At 37.0% G+C, this 22,838-nt stretch overlaps 2 protein-coding genes across 2 annotated transcripts in view; one reads left to right on the top strand and one right to left on the bottom strand.

The window, feature by feature from the left end:
- Positions 1-14,795, top strand: part of TRNT1 (tRNA nucleotidyl transferase, CCA-adding, 1) — an 18,702-nt gene extending 3,907 nt beyond the window's left edge. The window contains exons 2-7 of the mRNA XM_011996820.1: positions 2,967-3,280; positions 6,350-6,488; positions 10,418-10,544; positions 12,239-12,432; positions 13,264-13,517; positions 13,716-14,795. Coding sequence (XP_011852210.1) covers positions 2,967-3,280; positions 6,350-6,488; positions 10,418-10,544; positions 12,239-12,432; positions 13,264-13,517; positions 13,716-13,979 — 1,292 coding nt within the window. The 3' untranslated portion in view covers positions 13,980-14,795. The remainder of the gene's footprint in view (positions 1-2,966; positions 3,281-6,349; positions 6,489-10,417; positions 10,545-12,238; positions 12,433-13,263; positions 13,518-13,715) is intronic.
- Positions 14,796-15,727: 932 nt separating this feature from the next.
- The window catches only part of CRBN (cereblon), a 30,086-nt gene continuing 22,975 nt past the window's right edge, over positions 15,728-22,838 (bottom strand). Inside the window, exons 6-11 of the mRNA XM_011996817.1 lie at positions 22,229-22,291; positions 20,707-20,791; positions 19,928-20,043; positions 19,374-19,438; positions 18,396-18,527; positions 15,728-16,974 (exon numbers count right to left, since the gene is read on the bottom strand). Of these exons, the coding sequence (XP_011852207.1) occupies positions 16,794-16,974; positions 18,396-18,527; positions 19,374-19,438; positions 19,928-20,043; positions 20,707-20,791; positions 22,229-22,291 (642 nt within the window). The 3' untranslated portion in view covers positions 15,728-16,793. The remainder of the gene's footprint in view (positions 16,975-18,395; positions 18,528-19,373; positions 19,439-19,927; positions 20,044-20,706; positions 20,792-22,228; positions 22,292-22,838) is intronic.

Below are 22,838 nucleotides of genomic sequence, written 5' to 3' on the forward strand. Positions count from 1 at the left end.
TCGATGGACTTTACGTTTTGACATGTTTTTGCAATGGCTGGTACCTGTTGTTCCTTTCCATGTTTAGTGCTTCCTTCAGGATCTCTTGTAGGGCAGGCCTGATGGTGACAAAATCTCTAAGCATTTACTTATCTGTAAAGGATTTTATTTCTCCTTCACCTATGAAACCTAGTTTGGCTGGATATGAAATTCTGGGTTGAAAATTCTTTTAAGAATGTTGAATATTGGCCCCCACTCTCTTCTGGCTTGGAGAGTTTCTGCGGAGAGATCTGCTGTTAGTCTGATGGGCTTCCCTTTGTGTGTAACCCGACCTTTCTCTTTGGCTGCCCTTAACATTTTTTCCTTCATTTCAACTTTGGTGAATCTGACAATTATGTGTCTTGGAGTTGCTCTTCTCGAGGAGTATCTTTGTGGCGTTCTCTGTATTTCTTGAATTTGGATGTTGACCTCCCTTACTAGTTTGGGGAAGTTCTCCTGGATGATATCCTGCAGAGTGTTTTCCAACTTGATTCCATTTTCCCTGTCACTTTCAGGCCCACCAATCAGATGTAGATTTGGTCTTTTCACATAATCCCATACTTCTTGGAGGCTTTGTTCATTTCTTTTTACGCTTTTTTCTCCACATTCTCTTCTCGCTTCATTTCATTCATTTGATCTTCAATCGCTGATACTCTTTCTTCTAGGTGATCCAGTTGGTTACTGAAGCTTGTGCATTTGTCACATATTTCTCGTGTTATGGTTTTCATCTCTATCAGTTCTTTTAAGGTCTTCTCTGCATTGATTATTGTCTTTATCCATTCTTTCATTCTTTTTTGAAGGTTTTTAGTTTCTTTGCGCTGGTTACGTAGTTCCTCCTTTAGCTCTGAGAAGTTTGATCGACTGAAGCCTTCTTCTCTCAACTCATCAAAGTCATTCTCCGTCCAGCTTTGTTACCCTGCTGGCGATGAGCTGTGTTCCTTTGGAGGGGGAGATGCGCTCTGATTTTTTGAATATCCAGCTTTTCTGCACTGGTTTTTCCCCATCTTTGTGGTTTTATCTGCCTTTGGTCTTTGATGATGGTGACGTACTGATGGGGTTTTGGTGTGGGTGTCCTTTCTGTTTGTTAGTTTTCCTTCTAACAGTCAGGACCCTCAGCTGTAGGTCTGTTGGAGTTTGCTTGAGGTCTACTCCAGATGCTGTTTGCTGGGGTATCAGCAGCAGAGGCTGCAGAAGATAGAATATTGCTGCACAGCGAGTGTTGCTGTCTGATTCTTGCTCTGGAAGCTTCGTCTCAGGGCTGTACCCTGCCGTGTGAGGTGTGAGGTGTCGGTCTGCACCTCAGTTGAAAATGCAGAAATCACCCGTCTTCTGTGTCACTCACGCTGGGAGCTGGAGTCTGGAGCTGTTCCTATTTGGCCATCTTGGACACGCCCCCGCATTTGTTATTTTTAAGCAAATCATTTTAAGGAGTCTACAGAGAATGGGGCTGAAAGATGTGGGAAGAATAGGTAGAAGAGGAGTGTGGGCAGGATAGAGAACAGAAGACGTTGAGGTAGGGACGGAGGATTATGTTCTGAGTTGTGATTAGAGGTGCTGGAACTTTGATGTATGATGAGTTTATTTGAATGCTCGTGTCACTGCCCACTAGCCAAAGACCAACAGGGACACAAGTTGGGTTGTTACTCCTGGCAGTGAGGAGCAACATGCTGAGTGAGGAGTAGCATGCTGACCCTGGAGAACCCAGAGGTATACTCAGTAAGAGGGCTTTAGAAATGACTTCTTATAGGAGTTGGGCTTGTATTGGGTCATTTTGGAGAGCATTTAAGGTAGTAGAGCTTTGCAGTGGGTTAGATGCTCTCAGGAAGCAGAAGTAATTGTCTGATTGGGTGTCTTAATAATGCTTTCCTAGAAGTTGAGTACAGTTGTGAGACTAAACCTAATTGGTAAGGCACAGTCACTGTTACCAACTATTGTAGGGTGTATCATGGACAGTATTCATGTTTTGTGTATGTTTAGGTGATTACAGAGTTGTCTTGATCGATCCATCATGGCACAGAATGGGCTTGTCTAGATATTGATGTTTTGTGAAATTGTTTCTGTTCCACAGGACCCCAGGACCTAATATTGTGACAGGCCAGCTCCTGGATGCCATTCTCACTAGGTTCCATGTGGGCATATGGATATAGTTATAGTGGATTTTGCCTTATCCTGTACATATAGAGGAGTCAGCTATATACTTGCTTGTAGTTGTTCAGTGTCCAAACAGTTCTACCTAGAGCACAGATAGGAGTTGATTTTAGAATTATATACAGATCATTTCTTGAAGGACTTTTAGCTATAAACATTTATCATAAGTGGTATAGACTAATGTTGTCTGATAGTTTGATGCATGAACATCCTGCCTCAACATCTATTTATACACACAGAGATATAAAAGAACATGTTACCATTTCTAAAGTATGCACATAAATGGGGAAAAGAAAGTAGAATTGCTTGATTTACTTTTTTCTTTTTTTTTTTTTGAGATAAGGTCTTGCTGTGTCACCCAGGCTGGAGTGCAGTAGCACGATCATAGCTCATCGCAGCCTTGAACTCCAGGGCTCAAGCCATCCTCCCACCTCAGCCTCCCAAGTAGCTGGGACTACAGGTGTGCGCCATTGAACCTGGCTATTTTTATTTTTTGTAGAGTTAGAGTTTTTGCTGTTTGCCCAGGCTGATCTTGAACTCCTGGGCTCAAGTGATCTTTTCGCCTCAGCCTTCCAAAGTATCAGGATTACAGGTGTGAGCCACTGCGCCTAACCTGCTTTAGTCTTTAGTAATACTTCAAATTTGTATTGATCACTTTGAGGCATTGTGGAATTCTGAATTATCTTCTGAATAAGCAAAGGAAAATTCTGCAAGTTCCCTGTTTCCCGTTGGTCCTCAGAGGCACTCTCCTGAAGACAAGTCTTTTTACTTCTTTGGGCCTTGTTCTCATTTTTCCTAAGAAAAGCCTCAGTTGAATGAATCTCTGCTGTTCCAACTAGATGGAAAAGCCTCGTACTTTGTGGTTAAACACATTGAAATAAAGAACTTGGGAATAAAAATCTTTTTTTCTCTCATCTCAGAATTATTTGTCAAAGAGAATCACGAATTAAGAATAGCAGGAGGAGCAGTGAGGGATTTGTTAAATGGAGTAAAGCCTCAGGATGTAGATTTTGCCACTACTGCTACCCCTACTCAAATGAAGGAGATGTTTCAGTCGGCTGGGATTCGGATGATAAACAACAAAGGAGAAAAGCACGGAACAATTACTGCCAGGGTGAGTCAAAAGTTTGACAGTTAATTACATTGCTTTTTTGGTAATTTTTAAAAACTTAATAATTTTCTCTAGTTAAGAGCAAATAACGAAAAGTCAGTCTCTTCTACCCCTGTCTGAAACCCTGCAGTCCTCTGTTCTTGCAGTCATGTTTAAGTTTTATGTTATTTCTCCATTTCTAAAAAAGACCTTTGTATACTATGGTGTTTACTTTTTAGTTTTTACTATCGCAGTTTTAAGATGTGTTATGTATTGACTTTCCATGAGGGAAGATGATTTAGCTTTCTTACCACACCCTTCTCAACAACAAGCACATGTAATTCTCCTACTTCTATCTTCCTAGTATATTTATATCATAATTTTTGGTTAAATCAATATTCAGGGTTCACGTTTACGACTCTGTATTGTTTACAGCCAGATTGTGGAGTATATTGTGATTACATTTCATCTATTGGCATGGTTTTTAATTTTCCTGCAGTTAATAGCATTTTTCTTTTACATAGCTTTCCATGTACCACTAATTTATTCCTGCACTCTGCCAGAACTGTAGAGTTCCTCTCAAAAGATTTAAACACATTACATCAAGTTTCAGTTGCGTGTTTGAGAAACATCTTACCTGGTGCTGTCTTCCTGCTCCAATATGGACTTTTAGGAATTTCCTTGGCCTCTCTATTTTGTTAGATCTCCTGTTTCCTGGGTCCCATGTGCTGTTCTCTCTTGGCTTAAGCCCTCATTTTAATAATCCAATACCTGAGGAAGCCTTACACGTCTGAAAATGTGTTTATTTTACCTCCACACTGGTTTGATAGTTATGATTATAGAATTCTAGACTGGGAATAATTTTTACTCGGAAATTTAAAGGTATTGTTTTCTAGCTTTCAGTACTGCCACTAAGTCTAGTTCCATTTAGAGTTCTCTTTTGTTTAAAAACCTGACTGCCATTATTTCCTTTTGGAAGTCTTTCTGATCTTTTTATGTCTAATGTTTTTAATTTCAAGATGATATAACTTGTTTTGGATAATTTTCACTTATTGTGCAGGCCACTTAGTGGGCCTTCTTATGTTTCTTTCATAATTTCATCCCTTTTGTTAAATGTTTTTTCCTTTGGAAACTCCTATTATTTGGATGCTGGATTGCTGGGACTGACCTTCTAGTTTTTTGTTTTGTCTTTATTTTACATTCTCCTGTCTTTTACTTTCTATGAGAGTGCCTTAACTTCGTCTCCCAGTCATTGTATAATACTAGCAAGTTCTGTGGTCTTGTAGAATTTCAAGAGGTCTGTCTTAGTATATTTCTTTGGAAAGCTTCCCGTTCATGTTTCAGATGCAAGATCTTTTATTTCTCTTAGGATATCTACTATAGTTATTTTGACAATGTCTTTGTTTCTTCTGAGTTTTTTCTTTCATGTTGGCTTTCTTTAAATATGGGTATTCTTTGGCTCTGCCTTTATATTTGGGTGATGCTGTACACTTGAGGGCTTTATTGTAGTTTTGCATGGGAAGTGTCAGCCAGTTGGGACTCCCAGTGTAAGTCTCAGTAGGAGTTTTCATTAGGAGAAATCAGAGAAGAATACTCCAGTATTATGCCAGGGAATGAGCCTGATTGTTAGCATCTTGAAACCAAGTAGGGAAAGGGATGAGGGTCATGTTAATTTTCACTTTAATTTTGTTTTCATTATGATGCTTCATTCCTATGAGCATCTGTGCCTGGTGAAACAAGTTCTGATTATTTTTGGTTCAACCTTTCTAGAGGGTCAATCCCTGGTTTTCGGCCTCGTTAAGGGAGTCATTCTAGGTGGGTCTGATTATTTCTTAAAATGAGTTTCAAACAGTTTTCCTATTTCAAACCTTACCGTATTCTTTGCCTTCAGAGATACGTGTGCCTCAAATTCTTGAGTTCTGGAATTCTATAGTGAGAGATAGATGTAGCTTGTATCTAGAGAAGAGTATGTATGAAATTGAGAAAAATCTTACAACAGACTTCTGGTGATCATGAATGGCTTTCACTTCCTAAATGAAGACATTCTTAACTCTTGGCACATAAAACACTTTATTCTCTACTCCTAAATGCTAATATGCTGTCTGTCAAATATACTTTCTCTTTTACATATATTCCTCTTTCTCCACCATGCCTTTGGTCATCTTTTCTCTTCATTTGAAATTTTCCTGCCACACCTGCATGTACAAACCCTGCTGCTTTTTCAAGGCTTGGCACAGATGCCACCCTATCACGAAGTTACACAGCTTCCCCAGCTGGAGGTAGTCTGTCTTCCTATGATAGAGGTAACTCTTTATGTTAATTTATTTCTTTCTCTTTTGAGACAGGGCCTCACTCTGTTGTGCAGGCTGGAGTGCACAGTGTGATCTCGGCTCACTGCAGCCTCTGCCTCCCGGGCTCTAGCGATCCTTCCACGTTAGCCTCCCAGGTAGCTAGGACTACAGGCATGCACCACCACACCTGGCTGTTTTTCTTTGTATGTTTGGTAGAGACGGGGTTTCACCATCTTGTCTAGGCTGGTCTTGAACTCCTGAGCTCAAGTCATCCACTTGCCTTGGCCTCCAAAATCCTGGGATTACAGGCATGAGCCACCACCCCGGCCTTTATTTTAATTTCCCTGGGAATTATCAGTAAGGGAGTTACAGGATCTGTTAACTGTACTTACTGTTTATCAGTCTTTTGCTCAATGGCACATGTTCCATAAATTGACATTCACCCCTTTGCAAACAGGAGCTATTAAAAGTATTTCAGATAATAGCTTGATTTGAAATTGAAGAACATTTTTGAGGGTTTCTCCACATCACCTGGCAGAGGTGACATGTTTGTATGTTAAACTCATCTTCTTTAATCATGATGGATATTTAAAAAAAAAAATCAGTCTTTGGATCTGTTTTTGAATGACGTGGATATCTTTCTGTTTCAATGTTTAGATATGGTAGTTGATGTTAAAAAGACTATAACTGTCAGGGCTTATAGTACCATCTCTTTATAAAGACAAAAACTTACTGTTTTTCAATTCAGTAGTATGGAAACCGAATTTAAATGACAACAAAAACACCATGTATTTAATTGCAGCTTCATGAAGAAAATTTTGAGATTACTACACTACGGATTGATGTCACCACTGATGGAAGACATGCTGAGGTAGAATTTACAACTGACTGGCAGAAAGATGCGGAACGCAGAGATCTCACTATAAATTCTATGTTTTTAGGTAATACTTGCAGATAAAACCATATTTTGAGTCTATCAGAATGCCTTCTTTTCAAGTAAAACCTACATTCTGGAAACGTTATTCAACTTCAGAATTCGCGTTAATTTCTTCTAAGAGATGGTTTAGCAGATTGCTTTAAAGAATAGACTCTGGGCCAGGTGCGGTGGCTCAACGCCTGTAATCCCAGCACTTTGGGAGGCTGAGGCGGGCAGATCATGAGGTCAGGAGATTGAGACCATCCTGGTTAACATGGTGAAATCCCGTCTCTACTAAAACTACAAAAAATTAGCCGGGCGTGGTGGTGGGAGCCTGTAGTGCCAGCTACTCGGGAGGCTGAGGCAGGAGAATAGCGTGAACCTGGGAGGTGGAGCTTGCAGTGATCCAAGATCACACCACTGCACTCCAGCCTGGGTGATAGAGCGAGACTCCGTCTCAAAAAAAAAAAAAAAAGACTCTGGAGCCAAAATCCTTGGGGTCAGATTCTGACTCCATCACTCACTAGCCACAAAACAAAAATGTTAATTAATATTGGCTTCCTTTGTACAGCCGTTGTGAGGTTTAAGAGTTAATAATGATAAATGCTCAGAACAGTGCCTGACACATGTACACATTCAGTCAGTGCTAACTTCTTAACTGCATCTGAACAACATTAACATTTCAGGGAAGGAAAATGCACACACGGTACATGTACACACTCCACACACACACCCAGGATCATTCTTTTTCCTTTGCACTACCTTTCATGCATGTGTATTCACTCTTTCTTCTGCTTCCCTGGCAAACAATGGTGAATGACTTCAGCACCTTTTTTTACTGCTGAGCCTACACACAACCTCAGATTCTTTTTTAGCATTGTTTTCTAGCAGTCATCAATAATCAGAGTCAGTATGTAAGATGAAACCTATTTATTTCAGCTTAACTTTTATGTTTAATGAAAGCACTGGGAATTATATGGGGGGTAGATATGAATTAGGTTAGTGTTTTGATACGTTACTGATGCATCATATGTTGTACTTTAAAGTTAAGACAAGCCCTTTATGTTTAAGATTTTGGATTAAAAAAGGATGAAACATCTGCTATTCATAACCTAGTTTGTAGCAACAATAGTGGTAAAAGGATGAAGTAATAGGATTTGCTTCATGCATGGATGGGCAAGAAGTTTATAAGCTAAGGTGGGATCTCTTGCTGATTACAGTAATGGCAGATACAATTTCTAGGGTACCTACTGGGTTCTAGGTACAACACTGGGTACCTGATATACTTTATTTCATTAAACTCGCAGAAAAACTTCATAAAGTGTGTTAAGCCCACTTGATAGAAGAGGAAACTTGAGACTGAGAGATACTAAGTAACTTAGTTTAAGTCATAGAGAACCATTATTTTGGCTTGTTTGCAAAGCCTAGGCAATATATGACCATAGAGAGCCCAATTGGTGCGTTTTCTCTCAATTAATATAGTCAGAGCTCCAGGTATTTATTTATTCTCATATTTACTCATAGAAGAAACTGCTCCAAGTAGTGCAATATAGAGAGTCTTGTCTAACTGACTTCTCATAAGCATACTGAAAGAGAGAAACCAACATTCTTTTTCAGTGTCCTAGTTTATAAAATAAAAGCTGTTCTTATTGGAACTATCATTTTCTGACGTTTACTGAACCCTTATAACGTACCAGGCACTGTTCTAAGCACGTTATGTACAATCTCCTGACAACCCTGCAAAGCAGATACTGCTATTTAACCGATGGTAACTTGCCCAAAGTTGCACAGCTTATAAAGTGTAGGATCGGAATTCCAACTCAGGCAGCCTGACTCCAGAGGTCACATTCTTAACCACTACATTATTCCCTGCAACTCAGCTGTATTTCATATTTTTATTTACTGTATTTTAAAAGGATGATATTCAGAGCAAAACAAAATACACACCAATATGATGCTTACTAAGCTTTGTGTAGTTTTCTATCCTGGCTTTTTCCAAGCCTTATTGGATCAAGCATTCATAGTTCTGGCATTTATGGTTGGTTATTTTGCTTCCCAAACCCTTATTTTTGCTTTGATCATATTCCTGTGATTTTTTTTCCTCCAAATTTTGATCTTGCCTTTAGGTTCCCCAGGGAGAGTTACAAGTCTCTTCATTAGGAGAAATAACACTGAGATGGATATACCATATTTGCTACTTTGTTATCATATTTTTGTCTGTTTATTTACATATTTTTTTTTTATCTTCATTTTCTTTTTGAATCTGGAGCCTTCGAAATTTGCCAGATACGTCAAGATGGTTCCCTTTTAAAAGTTACTATGCATATAAAACTTTTAACAGCTTGGGAAGAGTTAAGCATTAAGTGTGAACTTACCAATATACTGTTGCTTTTGGGATAATCAAAGAGCATTCAAGTTCAAACACAACCAAGAGGTATTTTTGACAAGTAGTTGTCAGTGCCTCTTTTCTGTAATGCTACAGAGTGAAGTATCTCATAGGATCACTGACCTCCCCATTTGGTTAGCTGAATGGTGTCTGTGTTTCGGCTCTCAATTCCTTTTTCTTTTTCTTAAGTCTCCATGGTAACCAACTGTCTTAGTTTGTCTGAGTTTGAAATATTTCCTTGGATGTGTGATTTTCAGCTTTAAAACTAGGAAAGTCTCAGGCAAACCAGTATGAAGTGGTCACTCTACTAATTAATACTTAAGGTTTTATGTACATATATATAAAATTATTTTATGTTGCTTTTTCTTTTTTGGTTTGACATATGAATTTGTTTATTACCATTTTTGTGAATGGCTAATAGATTAACATGGTTCAAAATTCACAAAGTTTTAAAGGCTCTGTAGTGAAGTCTCCTGATCTGTAACGAACAGGACTGCCCGTTTTTACCACACCCTTGCTAACACTGTTATCAAATGTTTGCATCATTGCCGATCTGAAAAATGCTATCTCGAAAATGTGTGTTTACTGGCCGGGCATGGTGGCTTATGCCTGTAACCCTAGCACTTTGGGAGGCTGAGGCAGGCGGATCACTTGATGTCAGGAGTTCGAGACTAGCCTGGCCCATATGCCAAAACCTTGTCTCTACTAAAAATATAAAAATTAGCTGTGCGTAGTGACAGGTCTACTTGGGAGGCTGAAGCAGGAGAATCACCTGAACCTGGGAGGCTGCAGTGAGCTGAGATTGCACCAACTGCACTGCAGCCAGGGTGACAAAGTGAGAATCTGCCTCAAAGAACAAAAAATGAATTTATGACTAAGGTTGAAAATCTTCATTATTAAAGAGATTTCTATATTTCCTTTATATGTAGCCTATTTTTCTATTTATGTGGCCTTATTTAGAATAATTTTTATATATTACGGAAATTAGCCATGTTTTTTAATATGGGCTTACATGTATTTTTCCAAAGATGTCACTTATGACTTTCTGTGTGACAGTAGTTTCTGCCATACAGGCATTTTTGATTGTTTATGTCATTCAATTATTTCTTCGAAAATCCTGTTGTTTTGTGTTTTGTTTTCTGTTTTCTTGCTAAGTAGAGTTTGAAAGATCTTCCCCATTCCAAGATTATGAAATATTTTCGTTTCTTCTGTTAATCCTGTTATGTATTTTTTCCATTTTATTTTGGCTATTGTTTATTTTCCCATATTGTGAAAATTAGCTTGTATGGTGTCTTGTTGGCTCCACTCCACCTCATACAAATTTTGCATATTTCTTGTTTAGGTTATTCTTGAATTACCTTTTTAGTTGCAATTGTAAATGCAACTAAACAAACTAAAAGATTGTCTTTTATTGTCTTCCATTTGATAGCTGATATATATGAATACCTGTGTTTTAATAACTCTTCACCCTGCTGAATTTTTACTGTTTGTGATAGTGCTTAGCTGATTTTCTTGTGTTTTCAAATTCTTATTTGCCAACAGTGATTTTTCTCTCTTCTAACGAATAGGTTTCGATGGCACTTTATTTGACTACTTTGATGGTTATGAAGATTTAAAAAATAAGAAAGTTAGATTTGTTGGACATGCTAAACAGAGAATACAAGAGGATTATCTTAGAATTTTAAGATACTTCAGGTAAGAATTTTTAAAAATAAAAAGTGCTAGTTTTAATATAATCACTAGAGCGTAACACTAGTCATATGAAACCCACAGCAGGTCAGTGTACAAAATGGTGACATCCCAGATGTCTGTCTCCAGTGGAGACCTAGCATCCTATGCCTTATGAGTGAAAATTACTTAGCTACTTCATATTGTATTTTCATTCCCAGAAAGCACATATACTTTATGTGATCTTTCCTGTAATTCTGGTTTAAGTCATTTTTTTAAATGCCCATTTTTCTTTTTGATTGATATTTCCTTCATTGATCCATTAGTTACACAGATGTTTGAATGCTTACCACAGGTCAATCCCTGTGTTAGGTGTATTAAACATGGTAATGAATGAGTGGAAGTGTTCGCCTTCATACAGCTTATGGTTTTAGGTGGTCGTGGAAATCGGGTGATAGTTCACAACAAAATGATTTTGCTGAAAAGAAATACCTGTTATATGATTAAACATATCACAGTATAAAGACATACTCAAAACTCGGATGGGCCGGGTACGGTGACTCACGCCTGTAATCCCAGCACTTTGGGAGGCTGAGGCAGGTTGATCATGAGGTCAGGAGATTGAGACCATCCTGGCTAACACGGTGAAACCCAGTCTCTACTAAAAATACAAAAAATTAGCCGGGCGTGGTGGCGGGCACCTGTAGTCCCAGCTACTCGGGAGGCTGAGGCAGGAGAATGGCATGAACCTGGGAGGTGGAGCTTGCAGTGAGCCGAGATCGCGCCACTGCACTCCAGCCTGGGCGACAGCAAGACTCCATCTCAAAAAAAAAAAAAGAAAAACTTGGATAAAGTTGGTAAATATGAAATGCACGACTAGTTTTGTGAGTAGCAGTGATTTTTAAATGTCACACACTAACCTTTTTTAAAAACTATCCGAATTGGCTAGTTGATGTCAAGTAATACTCATTTTTCACTGGTTGGGACTGCTCTCAGAATATTCTGTAACAGATCATATTTTGTCAATAAATGTAGTTTTTTTAAACTTGAGTATCTGTAGTCTCTCTTACAAATAATAGAACATAGATTAAGACTTAGCTGTATTTGGATCACTAATCCAAATTTAGCATTAATTTACTTATTTAGCATTAACTTTGGACCACTGATGAATAGAGGGTGTTCATTAGAATTTTAAGGATATGAGTGGTAAAACACATGTACGTTAGGGCTTCCAGTGCCAAGATTCCATGAAATATACTCCAAGGTGTGCAACTAGATTAGTCATATTTGAAGGTTTTCATTGAAAGTATTAATGTGTACAGACAGGCAAGTTTTGAGGAATTAAGACTACTCTGTTAAGGCACTGCAGTCTTGTTTTGGTTTGCTCCCTTTACAAGAATGCTATTTTTTTTTCATCTACTGCAAGTGCCAATTCAGAAATTGCATTTGATGACCATTCTGAACGTCTTAAGTCAATGATTTGGAAGTGAGGTTGAGACCTTGAGGTTCTAGTTCTTGCTAACCTCAGAAAGGCTACTTATACTTTATTAGATGTAGGGTTTTCTTATCTGGGAAAAGAAAGAGGAGGTGGAGAAATGACCAGTTGCTTTCTACTAAAATACCAGTAGATGTATGGGATAGTATCAATAAAAATGAAAAACAGATTTTTCTTGTGACATGCCAATATAGAGGTAATACCCTGTGAAGATTTTGTCTTGTAGGTTTTATGGGAGAATTGTAGACAAACCTGGTGACCACGATGCTGAGACTTTGGAAGCAATTGCAGAAAATGCAAAAGGCTTGGCTGGAATATCAGGAGAAAGGATTTGGGTGGAACTGAAAAAAATTCTTGTTGGTAACCATGTAAATCATTTGATTCACCTTATCTATGATCTTGATGTGGCTCCTTATATAGGTGAGAGCAAGTTATAAAGTATTTGAATTTTTGGCACTGAAATACCTGGTTTCAAATTTCATAAGGAAAAAATGTTTGACTCATTTGGTTGAATTCTTGATGAAGAAATGGAGTACTTTAAAATAAGACAAAGTTTTGGTTATGGGGTGGGTACGTTTTGTTGTGAGTAGGGAACAGCTCAAAGACAGCCTATGGTGCTTGTAGAGTAGTCTCGAGTCAGATCTAGGTTTGAAGGAAGCTCAGCCCCTTATCTAGTCTTTGCAACTTTGGTTAGTTTCTAACCCAAAAAAGGGGTTTAAAAGTAATATACCGTCTGTCTAAAAGAAAAGCTAAATGATTCAGTGAGTTAATACATGTAAAGCTCTTTTAGAAGAGTAACTTGTACACAGAAATTGTTCAGTCAATGTAATTCATTTTCACAAAGAACAGTGGGATTATATGGTTTATCACACTTCTGGAAGCTTGGGTATATTATTTCAAATTTCAGTAACATCATTGAATGGGTGGTGGATGTTGTATCAGTGGAAAGTCAGGAATTTGTGATTAGAAAGAATATGCCTTGTGAGTCTGACACTACCATCACCACTACCTCTGGACCTCTTGATGTAGCTTGTTAATGGAAACAACATTTTAGAGGTTTTGAAGGTAATAGGGGAGAGAATAACAATAATATATTAGTGGTTTGCCTGTAAGTTGGAACATCAGACTGAACCTATATGATGTATCCTAGTGACAAAGCATTTCTGTATACTAAAACAGTGGCAAGGTTTAGGATATGAGTGGTTTTCTTCCCCCACTAAAAACAGGTGAAAAATGCTTTTATCCCTACAGGTTTACCTGCTAATGCAAGTCTAGAAGAATTTGACAAAGTCAGTAAAAATGTTGAAGGTTTTTCACCAAAGCCAATGACTCTTTTGGCCTCATTATTCAAAGTACAAGATGATGTCACAAAATTGGATTTGAGGTTGAAGATCGCAAAAGAAGAGAAAAACCTTGGCTTATTTATAGTTAAAAATAGGAAAGATTTAATTAAAGCAACAGATAGTTCAGACCCGTTGAAACCCTATCAAGACTTCATTATAGATGTAAGTGTATACTCGGCTTGGTCAGAAATATGAAGTATTGTCACTAATTTATAATTTATCAAAACTAAGATCTACAATTCTGTGAACTTTACTTATTTTAAAGGAAAAAATTTATGTTGAGTATTTAAATTTTAGGATAAGATCGTTAAGTGTATGTTTTCATGTGTGATGAAACTAAATTTTGATTTTGACATGTAGTCTAGGGAACCTGATGCAACTACTCGTGTATGTGAACTACTGAAGTACCAAGGAGAGCACTGTCTCCTAAAGGAAATGCAGCAGTGGTCCATTCCTCCATTTCCTGTAAGTGGCCATGACATCAGAAAAGTGGGCATTTCTTCAGGAAAAGAAATTGGGGCTCTATTACAACAGTTGCGAGAACAGTGGAAAAAAAGTGGTTACCAAATGGAAAAAGATGAACTTCTGAGTTACATAAAAAGACCTAAAACTGATGGCTACTAAAAAGCAGAGCATTTCTGGTAAGATAAATTTTCTCCCCTCTCTCTTAATGAGGTTTTAGAAACTACATCATAATAAAAGACAGTTTAGGGGACCTCTGTAGAACAACAAGGGTCTTATTTTGTGAAATATATTTCAAGAACTAAACTGAGATCCACCTTTCTTGATCCGATTTATATCACTGAAATGTACAGTTCTTTTGGAATAGTTTCCATAGTTGGCTATCATCTTAACCTGTTCAGGCTTTTTTAAAAAATTGTTTTTGCATAGGGTAGTACTAAGATCTTAAAAAGTAGTAACTGTCTTGAAGAAAAAATGTTTATTGTTTGCAATTGAAATAACTGGGTTACCTTGAACAATGACTATCTATGATGTGTCAGTTCTTATCTGAATTCCAAAAGAAACTTGGGCTTAAAAAGGAAATAACTGACAAGTCTGCATAAAATATGAATACTAAATGTGTCCCCAGTTGCTGGCATTCATACGTACAGGATTTGTTCTAGCAAGTTATGCTTTAGTATGTGGTTGATATTTTCCTGTCACAATGATTTCTTTATGCTGCAGGGCCTGGGACAGTCATGGGATTAACTTGAGGGTTACTCTTGAGCCTATTATTTTAATAAAACATTGGTATTGGAAGATAAATGTGTTTATGTGGTATCTGACAATGTATATCAGGTGTCATATACAGTGGTAATATGCCTCTCTTTAAAGTAAATGTTATTTTATTAATTAAAAGGATATGGTTTACATTCTTACATATTTGTTCTCTAAAGATTTGAGTCCTAAATGCTTTCATTAGGTAAATAAAATGTATAACACAAACTGTTTATTTCAGCTGCTATACTGACATATCATTATTTCCTTTCTGTGTAGCCAGTCATAACATCTTTGTGCTCTATGAGCAAATAGTAATTTTGGACCTTGATAAAACAATTTTGTAGAGTATAATATTTCTAAGAGGAAGTGTCACAGGGGCTATGATGCAAGAAAGCCTCAGAAATGACTGCATACAGGTCAGTAATTAAATGCATTATAAAATAATACTTTGAAATATTTGAGTAGTGCCAAAATACAGATTTAGACCCAAAATCATATAATACATACCATTTCTGTATAGAAAGTATGCAGAGTTAGCTATCAGAGGTTTGGTTTTGTCATGTGTAAAGCCATTTTCAGTAGTAGTATATGTGTGTTTTTACAGATCAGAAAATTTTATTTGCTAGTAAGCAGTATGGGACATACTGAAATTATAACTAACTTTTCAGGGGGAAAGGTAACTCATTGCAAATGCTGCTGAAAAGAACTTCCTGGGATCCACTTAGAGTCAGTTTTAGTGCAGTGTAAGAACTATTATGAACAACCAATGAAGTCATATAAACCCAAAATTATTAAAAGTAGTAGGCCAGGTGTGGTGGCTCAATGCCTGTAATGCCAGCACTTTGGGAGGCCAAGGCGGGCGGATCACGAGGTCAGGAGATCGAGACCATCCTGGCTCTCACGGTGAAACCCCTTCTCTACTAAAAACAAAAAATTAGCCAGGCGTGGTGGTGGGCACCTGTAGTCCCAGCTACTCGGCAGGCTGAGGCAGAAGAATCACTTGAACCCAGGAGGCAGAGGTTGCAGTGAGCTGAGATCGTGCCACTGCACTCCAGCCTGGGCAACAGAGCAAGACTCCGTCTCAAAAAAAAAAAATAGTAGTAAAGTAGAGCTTAGAAAAAATAAGGCAGGGGCATATCCTGAATAGAAGCATTCTTGAATTTTCATTTACTCTATTTACATAAATATGCAATGTGATACTCAACTGATTTCACTCCACTCAGGCATGTATTTTGGCCTCATACTATTACTCTAGTTTGAGTAAACATTTAACCTGATTAAAGTAGCAAAAGAGTATCAATAAAACCAAAGTTATTACACAAATGTGAAAGGACCCACTAAACCGTTGAATATAAGCAAAGAGGTAGGTGGCAAAGCAGTCTTTTTAGAACTTTAAAATTATGAGTGATATTTTATATTATTTGAACAAAGAACATGTTTAGTTTCACATTTAAGGTTTACTTACAGATTTTCTTCAATTTACATTGAACAAAATACAGTATCACATGTAGCCTGTGTGAGGGGACATGTTTTGGCAAATTTTCCCTGTAATAGTAGTTTTGGTTCAAATTAATTTTTGAAAAATAGCTTTTGTATGGAACAGTATAAATGGGCTTACAGTTCAAATACTGAGCAAATACACAATACTATTTTTTACTAACAGGCACATAAAGGAAATGACAACTATTCGTGGGCTCAAAAAACTGCATATTTTAACTAATTTTCAAAATTTACAAATCAGTATCTCAGGGAAGCTAAAGAAAATGGAAAGGAACAAAGCCCTTTTAGAATTATACATTGTCTTGCTTCTTTCAAAAAGGAACATGTACTTGTCACCCTAGCTTTTGTCATTTAGAGCACTGGTACAGATATACTGTCCCATACATCAGGATCAAATAATTCGTTTCACATTGTAGGAATTTAAGATTTTTTTTTACGCAGGAAATAATCTCATTTCCAAACATGTCTTCATGTCCCATCAATGACATGCTGCCAGACATATCAGATTCCACAGGATAATGGTACCAAGCTACCCAAGTAGATGTTTCTAGTATTCTAGACTGCTGTTCATGCTCTCCAAAAGTATACTTAGAAACTGCAACCCTCCAAGTAATGTTGTGTTTACTTAGATATGTATCAGACGCAATAATTTCCAAAGCAGATCTGATTTTAGAATATAACCAATTTGTTAGATAACTTTATCTCTACCACATCTGTTTACAAGCAAAGTATTACTTTGTCTGGACTTATTTCATCTTCGGTGTCTGGGATCGTGGGCAACAGAGCAGATCGCGTTAAGCCCCAAAATTTTTGAGGTGACATGTCTTTTTTGGTGGCCGTAAACTTCCATCCAATATGGCTTGCACAGATCTTACACTGGGCAACAGTCCAGGCATACCTAAGAAAATAAGGAAAGATATCAGCTAAGGAAACACTTCTGTACTCCAAGCCTATCCTATCTATCATATAAACCTATCATTAAGGCAGACCTCAGAGGCATAAGGAGATATTCTAAGTTGAGATTTGATCCATACAGTTCCCTGAAACCTAAAAACATTTGCTAATTTGGATACATCCTATGGTAATACATCAGTCTGTTATATATAATTTTATGCTCTTAAGCCATGTTCACATTCTTCTGCATAGAAATAAAGAGTAATCTTAACAAATTTCTTTATACAAATTGCTGGTTGCCAAGACCACATTCTAACTTGTGTTGTTGTGTTGTATTGCAGCCAAGTTAGAAAACAGCAACCACCTGCAGAAATAGGCACTTCTGTCTGAGTTAAACTGGATGGGCCAGGAAGGACACGTCTCAAAAAATACTTGAAAACTACTATTCTAAAATAAGAATGATTGTCAGATAATGCAACCAGAAATACAAACCATGGCATTTTGTTTTTAAGATAAACCACATAATTGCAACTGTTTTTTTTTTTCCCCTAGGTATAGTATGCCACATTTACTATTTATAGTAACAAATGTATTCTAGTTTTAGTCCTCACATACGGTGCCAAATAAGATAGATAGGGCAATCCAAGTGACATGGTCCTAACTCTAGAGTAGCATGTAATCCCTTCTTAGCATCCCTCTTTGAAAACTGAAGATAGTTGAAGATAGTACGGCTGAGGGAAGGGAGCAGGTTCCCAGGATCATACTTTTGAGAATCATTAAGCTGAAGCCAACAACAACAACAACGAAAGGCAAACCAGAAGAAAAGCAGGATTCAGTGGGTTCTGCACCTTCTTAGTCTATCATTGCTTTGTAAACATTCTCCGGTTTTACATTACTACAGAATATGGTCCAGATATAAAGTTTTACTGGGTCATAAAACAGCTGATTTTCAGAATTATGTGACAGAAAAAAACAATTTTGGATTTAACTGGATACAGTAATTTGAGGACAACTGCAGTTGTCAACCTTTTCTTAACTTTTCATTCAATGATGCTATATAAAAGATACAAAAAGTGCAACATGTTGCTAGCTATTTGTGGAATGAAGGACATTTAAATAAAATTACTTTTTTTTTTTTTTTTGAGACAGATTCTCACTCTGTCGCCAGGCTGGAGTGTAGTGGCTCAATATTGGCTCACTACAACACTCTGCCTCCCAGGTTCCAGTGATTCTTGTGCCTCAGCCTCCCGAGTAGCTGGGAGTACAGACCCCTGCCCCCACACCCGGCTAATTTTTGTATAAAATTACTCATTCATCTACTTTTTATTACAAAGATTGTAGCAACTCTGCTTAGGACTCTGGATTTTTCTGCCCAATTAGGGTAAAAAAAAGAAAAAAAAAAAGCAACCACCACCATAACATTACCCAGGAAACCAGCTGTGTTCCGTAGAAGGCCGGCCTATCAGATTCAAGTTGCAAGCTTTATACACAGTAAGTGTCTCATGCACATATCCATGAGGATTCACATAAGCTGCCATCGGCCCACATAAGGATAAACTAAAACAAAGAATCAACATGGAGGACAAGTCAAAATGAGAAGTCTAATTCTATTAAATGCTTAGAATTTTCCTGAAGTTCACCAAGAAATGAGGTATGAGCTATATAGTTTTTAATCTTTCAGTGTTACATAATACCAGGATCTTAGTATTAAAATGGGGTGGGGGTGCAGCTGGCAGACAGGCCTGTTTTGTCTAAATGTCTAAGTGTTTTCTGTGATGACCCAAAGGAAATAGTACTTGTTTTTAAAATCCTCCTCAAGACAGACATTGTAAAGAATATAAAATTCAAATGCTTCTAAAGGAGTCTGAGAGTATAAGTGCAATAACAAGGTCCTGTGCGGTCATTTTGGGGCAGTTGATTATTTTGCAGAAAGCAGTTTCCTTACCTTCTTGATTTATAACTCTGAAAATCATTTTATGACAAATTCATCAAACACTGTTATATCAGAGCATCAGTGTTCAGAAGCATGTCCTACTTTGGCCCTATATGGCAAAACTGATGACTGAAATGTAATTTCTGAGGCATCTATGTTAGGGCCTAATTGAAGACAATATATTATGTAGATTTCTAAGACAGTCTAATATATAGAATTGGGGGAAAAGAATTGCTCAGTTGTTTTACTTTACCATGCTCATTACCTGTGAATAATCCCTGACATGCATTGTTGATCTGAGTACTCAATCTGGAAGATGGTCTTAGCAAAAGTGAACTAATTCCCTATATTTCATTTGCTGAGTGTTTGTAACTTTTAGGTATTGGAGGAAAGTATATGGAAAACAGAAACACAGTCTTGATTGTAATTCTGATAAGGCAAGTGTATTAAAAATGTAATAAAGACCTTACCTGAATATTTCATTTTTGGTTGTTATTTCTGTTTCTTGACATTGTTTACAGCAAAGGGAAGTACACTAAAAAATTTGAGAGAAGAATTGGGAAACACTAAAAAATTTGAGAGAAGAATTGGGAAAAATTGGCATTCATTTTATCATGTAATCACATAGACCAAGAAACTTATAAAGATATTGCCCTCTCTGAATACCACATTTTCCTTCCAAGCATTCAAAAACACTTAAAAGATGGAGCCAGAAAATCACTGAAACTGAGATCTGCCACATATTTACATAAAACTAAATGACCTTCTTCTAGGGTAAAAGAATAGTGATATATAACCTTGGATATTTCCATGTAGAAATCAAGTATTTTTCACCAAGTTGATAAATGTATTCATATTTGACAAACACAAAACAATTTGCGTTTATCTGTAAGATCCCAATTGAAATCTGAATTGCATGACTACATTACTGGACTTATATATAGCTCCATTGGACCCAACAGAGCATCCTAGTTCTCCAGCCTGAATAAAACATGGTCATCAAAAACATATTCACTTTACTCACTTTATTCATAATGTCTAATTCACAGCGAAGTCGTTGGATAGCACTGCCAATTTTAAGGAGCTGAATTCTCAATACATCATCAATAGGAAGACAAGCAGCTACTCTGTAAGAAAAATCTTCAAGACATGGTTTTTCAAGTTTTAAACTTAAGAGTCAGACAAGCATCAGACAACTTACAAATCAGATAATGTCCTTTTGAAATAAATCCTTCTCTATAAGGTTACACATTTCATACATGTATAAACAATATGAAAATATACCAGCTGTCAAACACATACTTTTCAGAAGCTCTAAATTTAACTTCTTTTCCTATACTTTTTTTGGTAAAATCCTTTTACGTTAAACGTGAACTCAAATCCATGTTAGAAGTTATTTGCCAAGAGACTAGAAAAATAACTAAACTATACCTTATAAACAGATGAAGAGAGTTTATGTAATTAAGGCAAGTCCTGGAACTAGAGTCACTTGTTTTAAAGGCATCTTAAAGAACACAGAAAGGAATCCTCACACTCAGGAAGTGTTTTTGGATGACAGCCACTTCCTGCAATTTGTCTGAAATTGTCTGAAATTGGAGTGTTCACAGAATATAAGGATTTTACTGCAATTAATTTTGAAATACTCTTTTTAACTGCTCAAAGGAAGTTATGCTTTTCAGAATTAAAATGTTTTAATCAGTCTAAAAAAAAAAAAAAAACTAAAATATATGATTTCATCCATTAGAAAGCTATTTTTTTTACAGCAAGACATCCCAGGCCCCAGACAGTAAACTAACTTCATACCTATTGGATTTGAAGGAAGAGAATCATCTTTTAGATTTTCATCCCATTCACGTAGCTGTTTCTTGATTCTGTCCATTAAGGTTTCCTTGTTTAAAATAAAGGTATAATCTTGTTTAAAATAAAGGTATAAAGGTAAAATAAAGGTATAATAATCAAGTTTATGGACTTATTAAAATCTACTATTAAGCTTTTCAACTCTTAAAACTAACACATAGGCAACAATTTAAGTAATCACTCAGTCCCATCTCAGTCCCAGTTTAAATTTTCTTATGCAGCAATGATCAAGCTCCAGCTCCTTTGCCCAGCATTAAGTCTGCCTTCCAGCCTTTTCTCACTCACTGTCTTATCCCAGCGGTTTGTGCTCCCAACTCCCTTGTGGATTGCTCTGTTCTATCCCCCTGCTTGGAACTGGCCTCTCTTCTGCCTTCTATTAGGCCATTTCTGACTCAGTCCATAGGGATTATGGCACCTATAAATTGCACTAGCACCTGCTATCTACATACCTTACTTGGCACCTATTTACTACGTAATTTTCACAAGCATATGCAAAACATATGCAAAAACACTCATATATTGTGTCTTTGTAATTGTTTAAAAGCTGCTAAAAAGCAGAGATCAACTGCAGTTTCCTTTAGTATTGTGCATGCTGCTGAGTTTTCCCAGGACTCCAGATTAGTGGGCAGTGATTCATTAAGGGAAATGGCTAGCATTTATTGAATGCCCGCTATGCACACCAACTACAATAACTACCACTATATCCATTTTACAGGTCCTTGGAGAAGTAATTTGCTCTAGGCCCAGAGTAAATGACAGACATCAGACTCTGAAGTCAGTCTCTGATTTGAAATCCAGATTCTTTAAACCATTTCAGCACTGTCCCTTACTTAGTTTTGCAAAATGTGGCAATGCCTAGTGTTAAATTTTAAGGAGCAAAACCCCTCATGGATGCATTACTTAATAGACTAATGATCAAGAGATGTAAGTTAATATACTTGTCTAGAGAAAAACCAAAACTGTTATAGATGGATGCTTTCATGTTCTAAATGTAACTATCACCCAACCCAACAGAATTTCATGTGCTTAGTAAAACGCTAAAAAAGTCTTATGATAATTTTTTCTTTTAAGACAGAGTCTTTGCTCTGTTGTCCAGGCTGGAGTACAGTGACACAATCTCAGCTCACTGCAGCCTTGACCTCCCAGGCTCAATCAATCCTTCCACCTCTGCCTCCCAAGCAGCTGGGACTATAGCCGCATGCCACCACACCCGGCTAATTTTTGTATTTGTAGAGATGGGGTTTCACCATGATGCCCAGGCTGGTTTTGAATGCCTGGCTTCAAGCAATCCATCTGCCTTGGCCTTCCAAAGTGCTGGGATTACAGGTGTTAGCCACCACTCTTAGGATATTTTGTTCTTAAGTTATAAGGCACTAGAAACTGGAAAAACTAAACCTTTGTTTTTTAATGACCCTTAGTTATGACATGGTCTACCATATATAAAGTAAATTTGAGGTAAGTTACTTACAGCATCATATAAGGAATATAGCCAGCGAGGCCATGAAGTTAGATTTGCACAATGAAACTTTCTCTGAAAACAAAACAAAAAAAGGCACTTTAAAAACCCCACAGAATAAAGATTCTAATACTGGAAGAGCAACATCTAAATGATTTTGGCCTAGGAAACCATCTAATTTTAAAAAGATAAAAAATTTTGTAGATAATCCCATAATGTGACTATGAAGTGTGAAATCATGCTTCTATATCCTTCAAATATATAGTAGTAACTAGAATCTTAATTCCTATTTAAAAAGGTCAAACATTAATATTTCAATGCTGAAGACAACTTTGGGAAGATAAATGTGAAGAGTAAACACCATACTTCTATTATGACCGTGTTAGTTGCCTTCATACTAGTAATTACTTGTCCAGTATCTGAAGTGAAAACCTCAAAATATAATCCAAACCGTTTTTGTGTAAAAACTTTAAATGAGAACCAGCTGAATCACTATAAGGGCAAACATAAAAAGTGACAGAATCCCAAGAAGGATAAAATATTTATACACTTGAGACTTCATGATGAAGTTCCTCATTTCATAAAACTCAAAGAAAGGGGAAACCGATTATATATGACCTCC

Source organism: Mandrillus leucophaeus, unplaced genomic scaffold, assembly GCF_000951045.1.
Source record: "Mandrillus leucophaeus isolate KB7577 unplaced genomic scaffold, Mleu.le_1.0 Scaffold525, whole genome shotgun sequence".
NCBI classification, from domain to species: Eukaryota; Metazoa; Chordata; class Mammalia; order Primates; family Cercopithecidae; genus Mandrillus; species Mandrillus leucophaeus.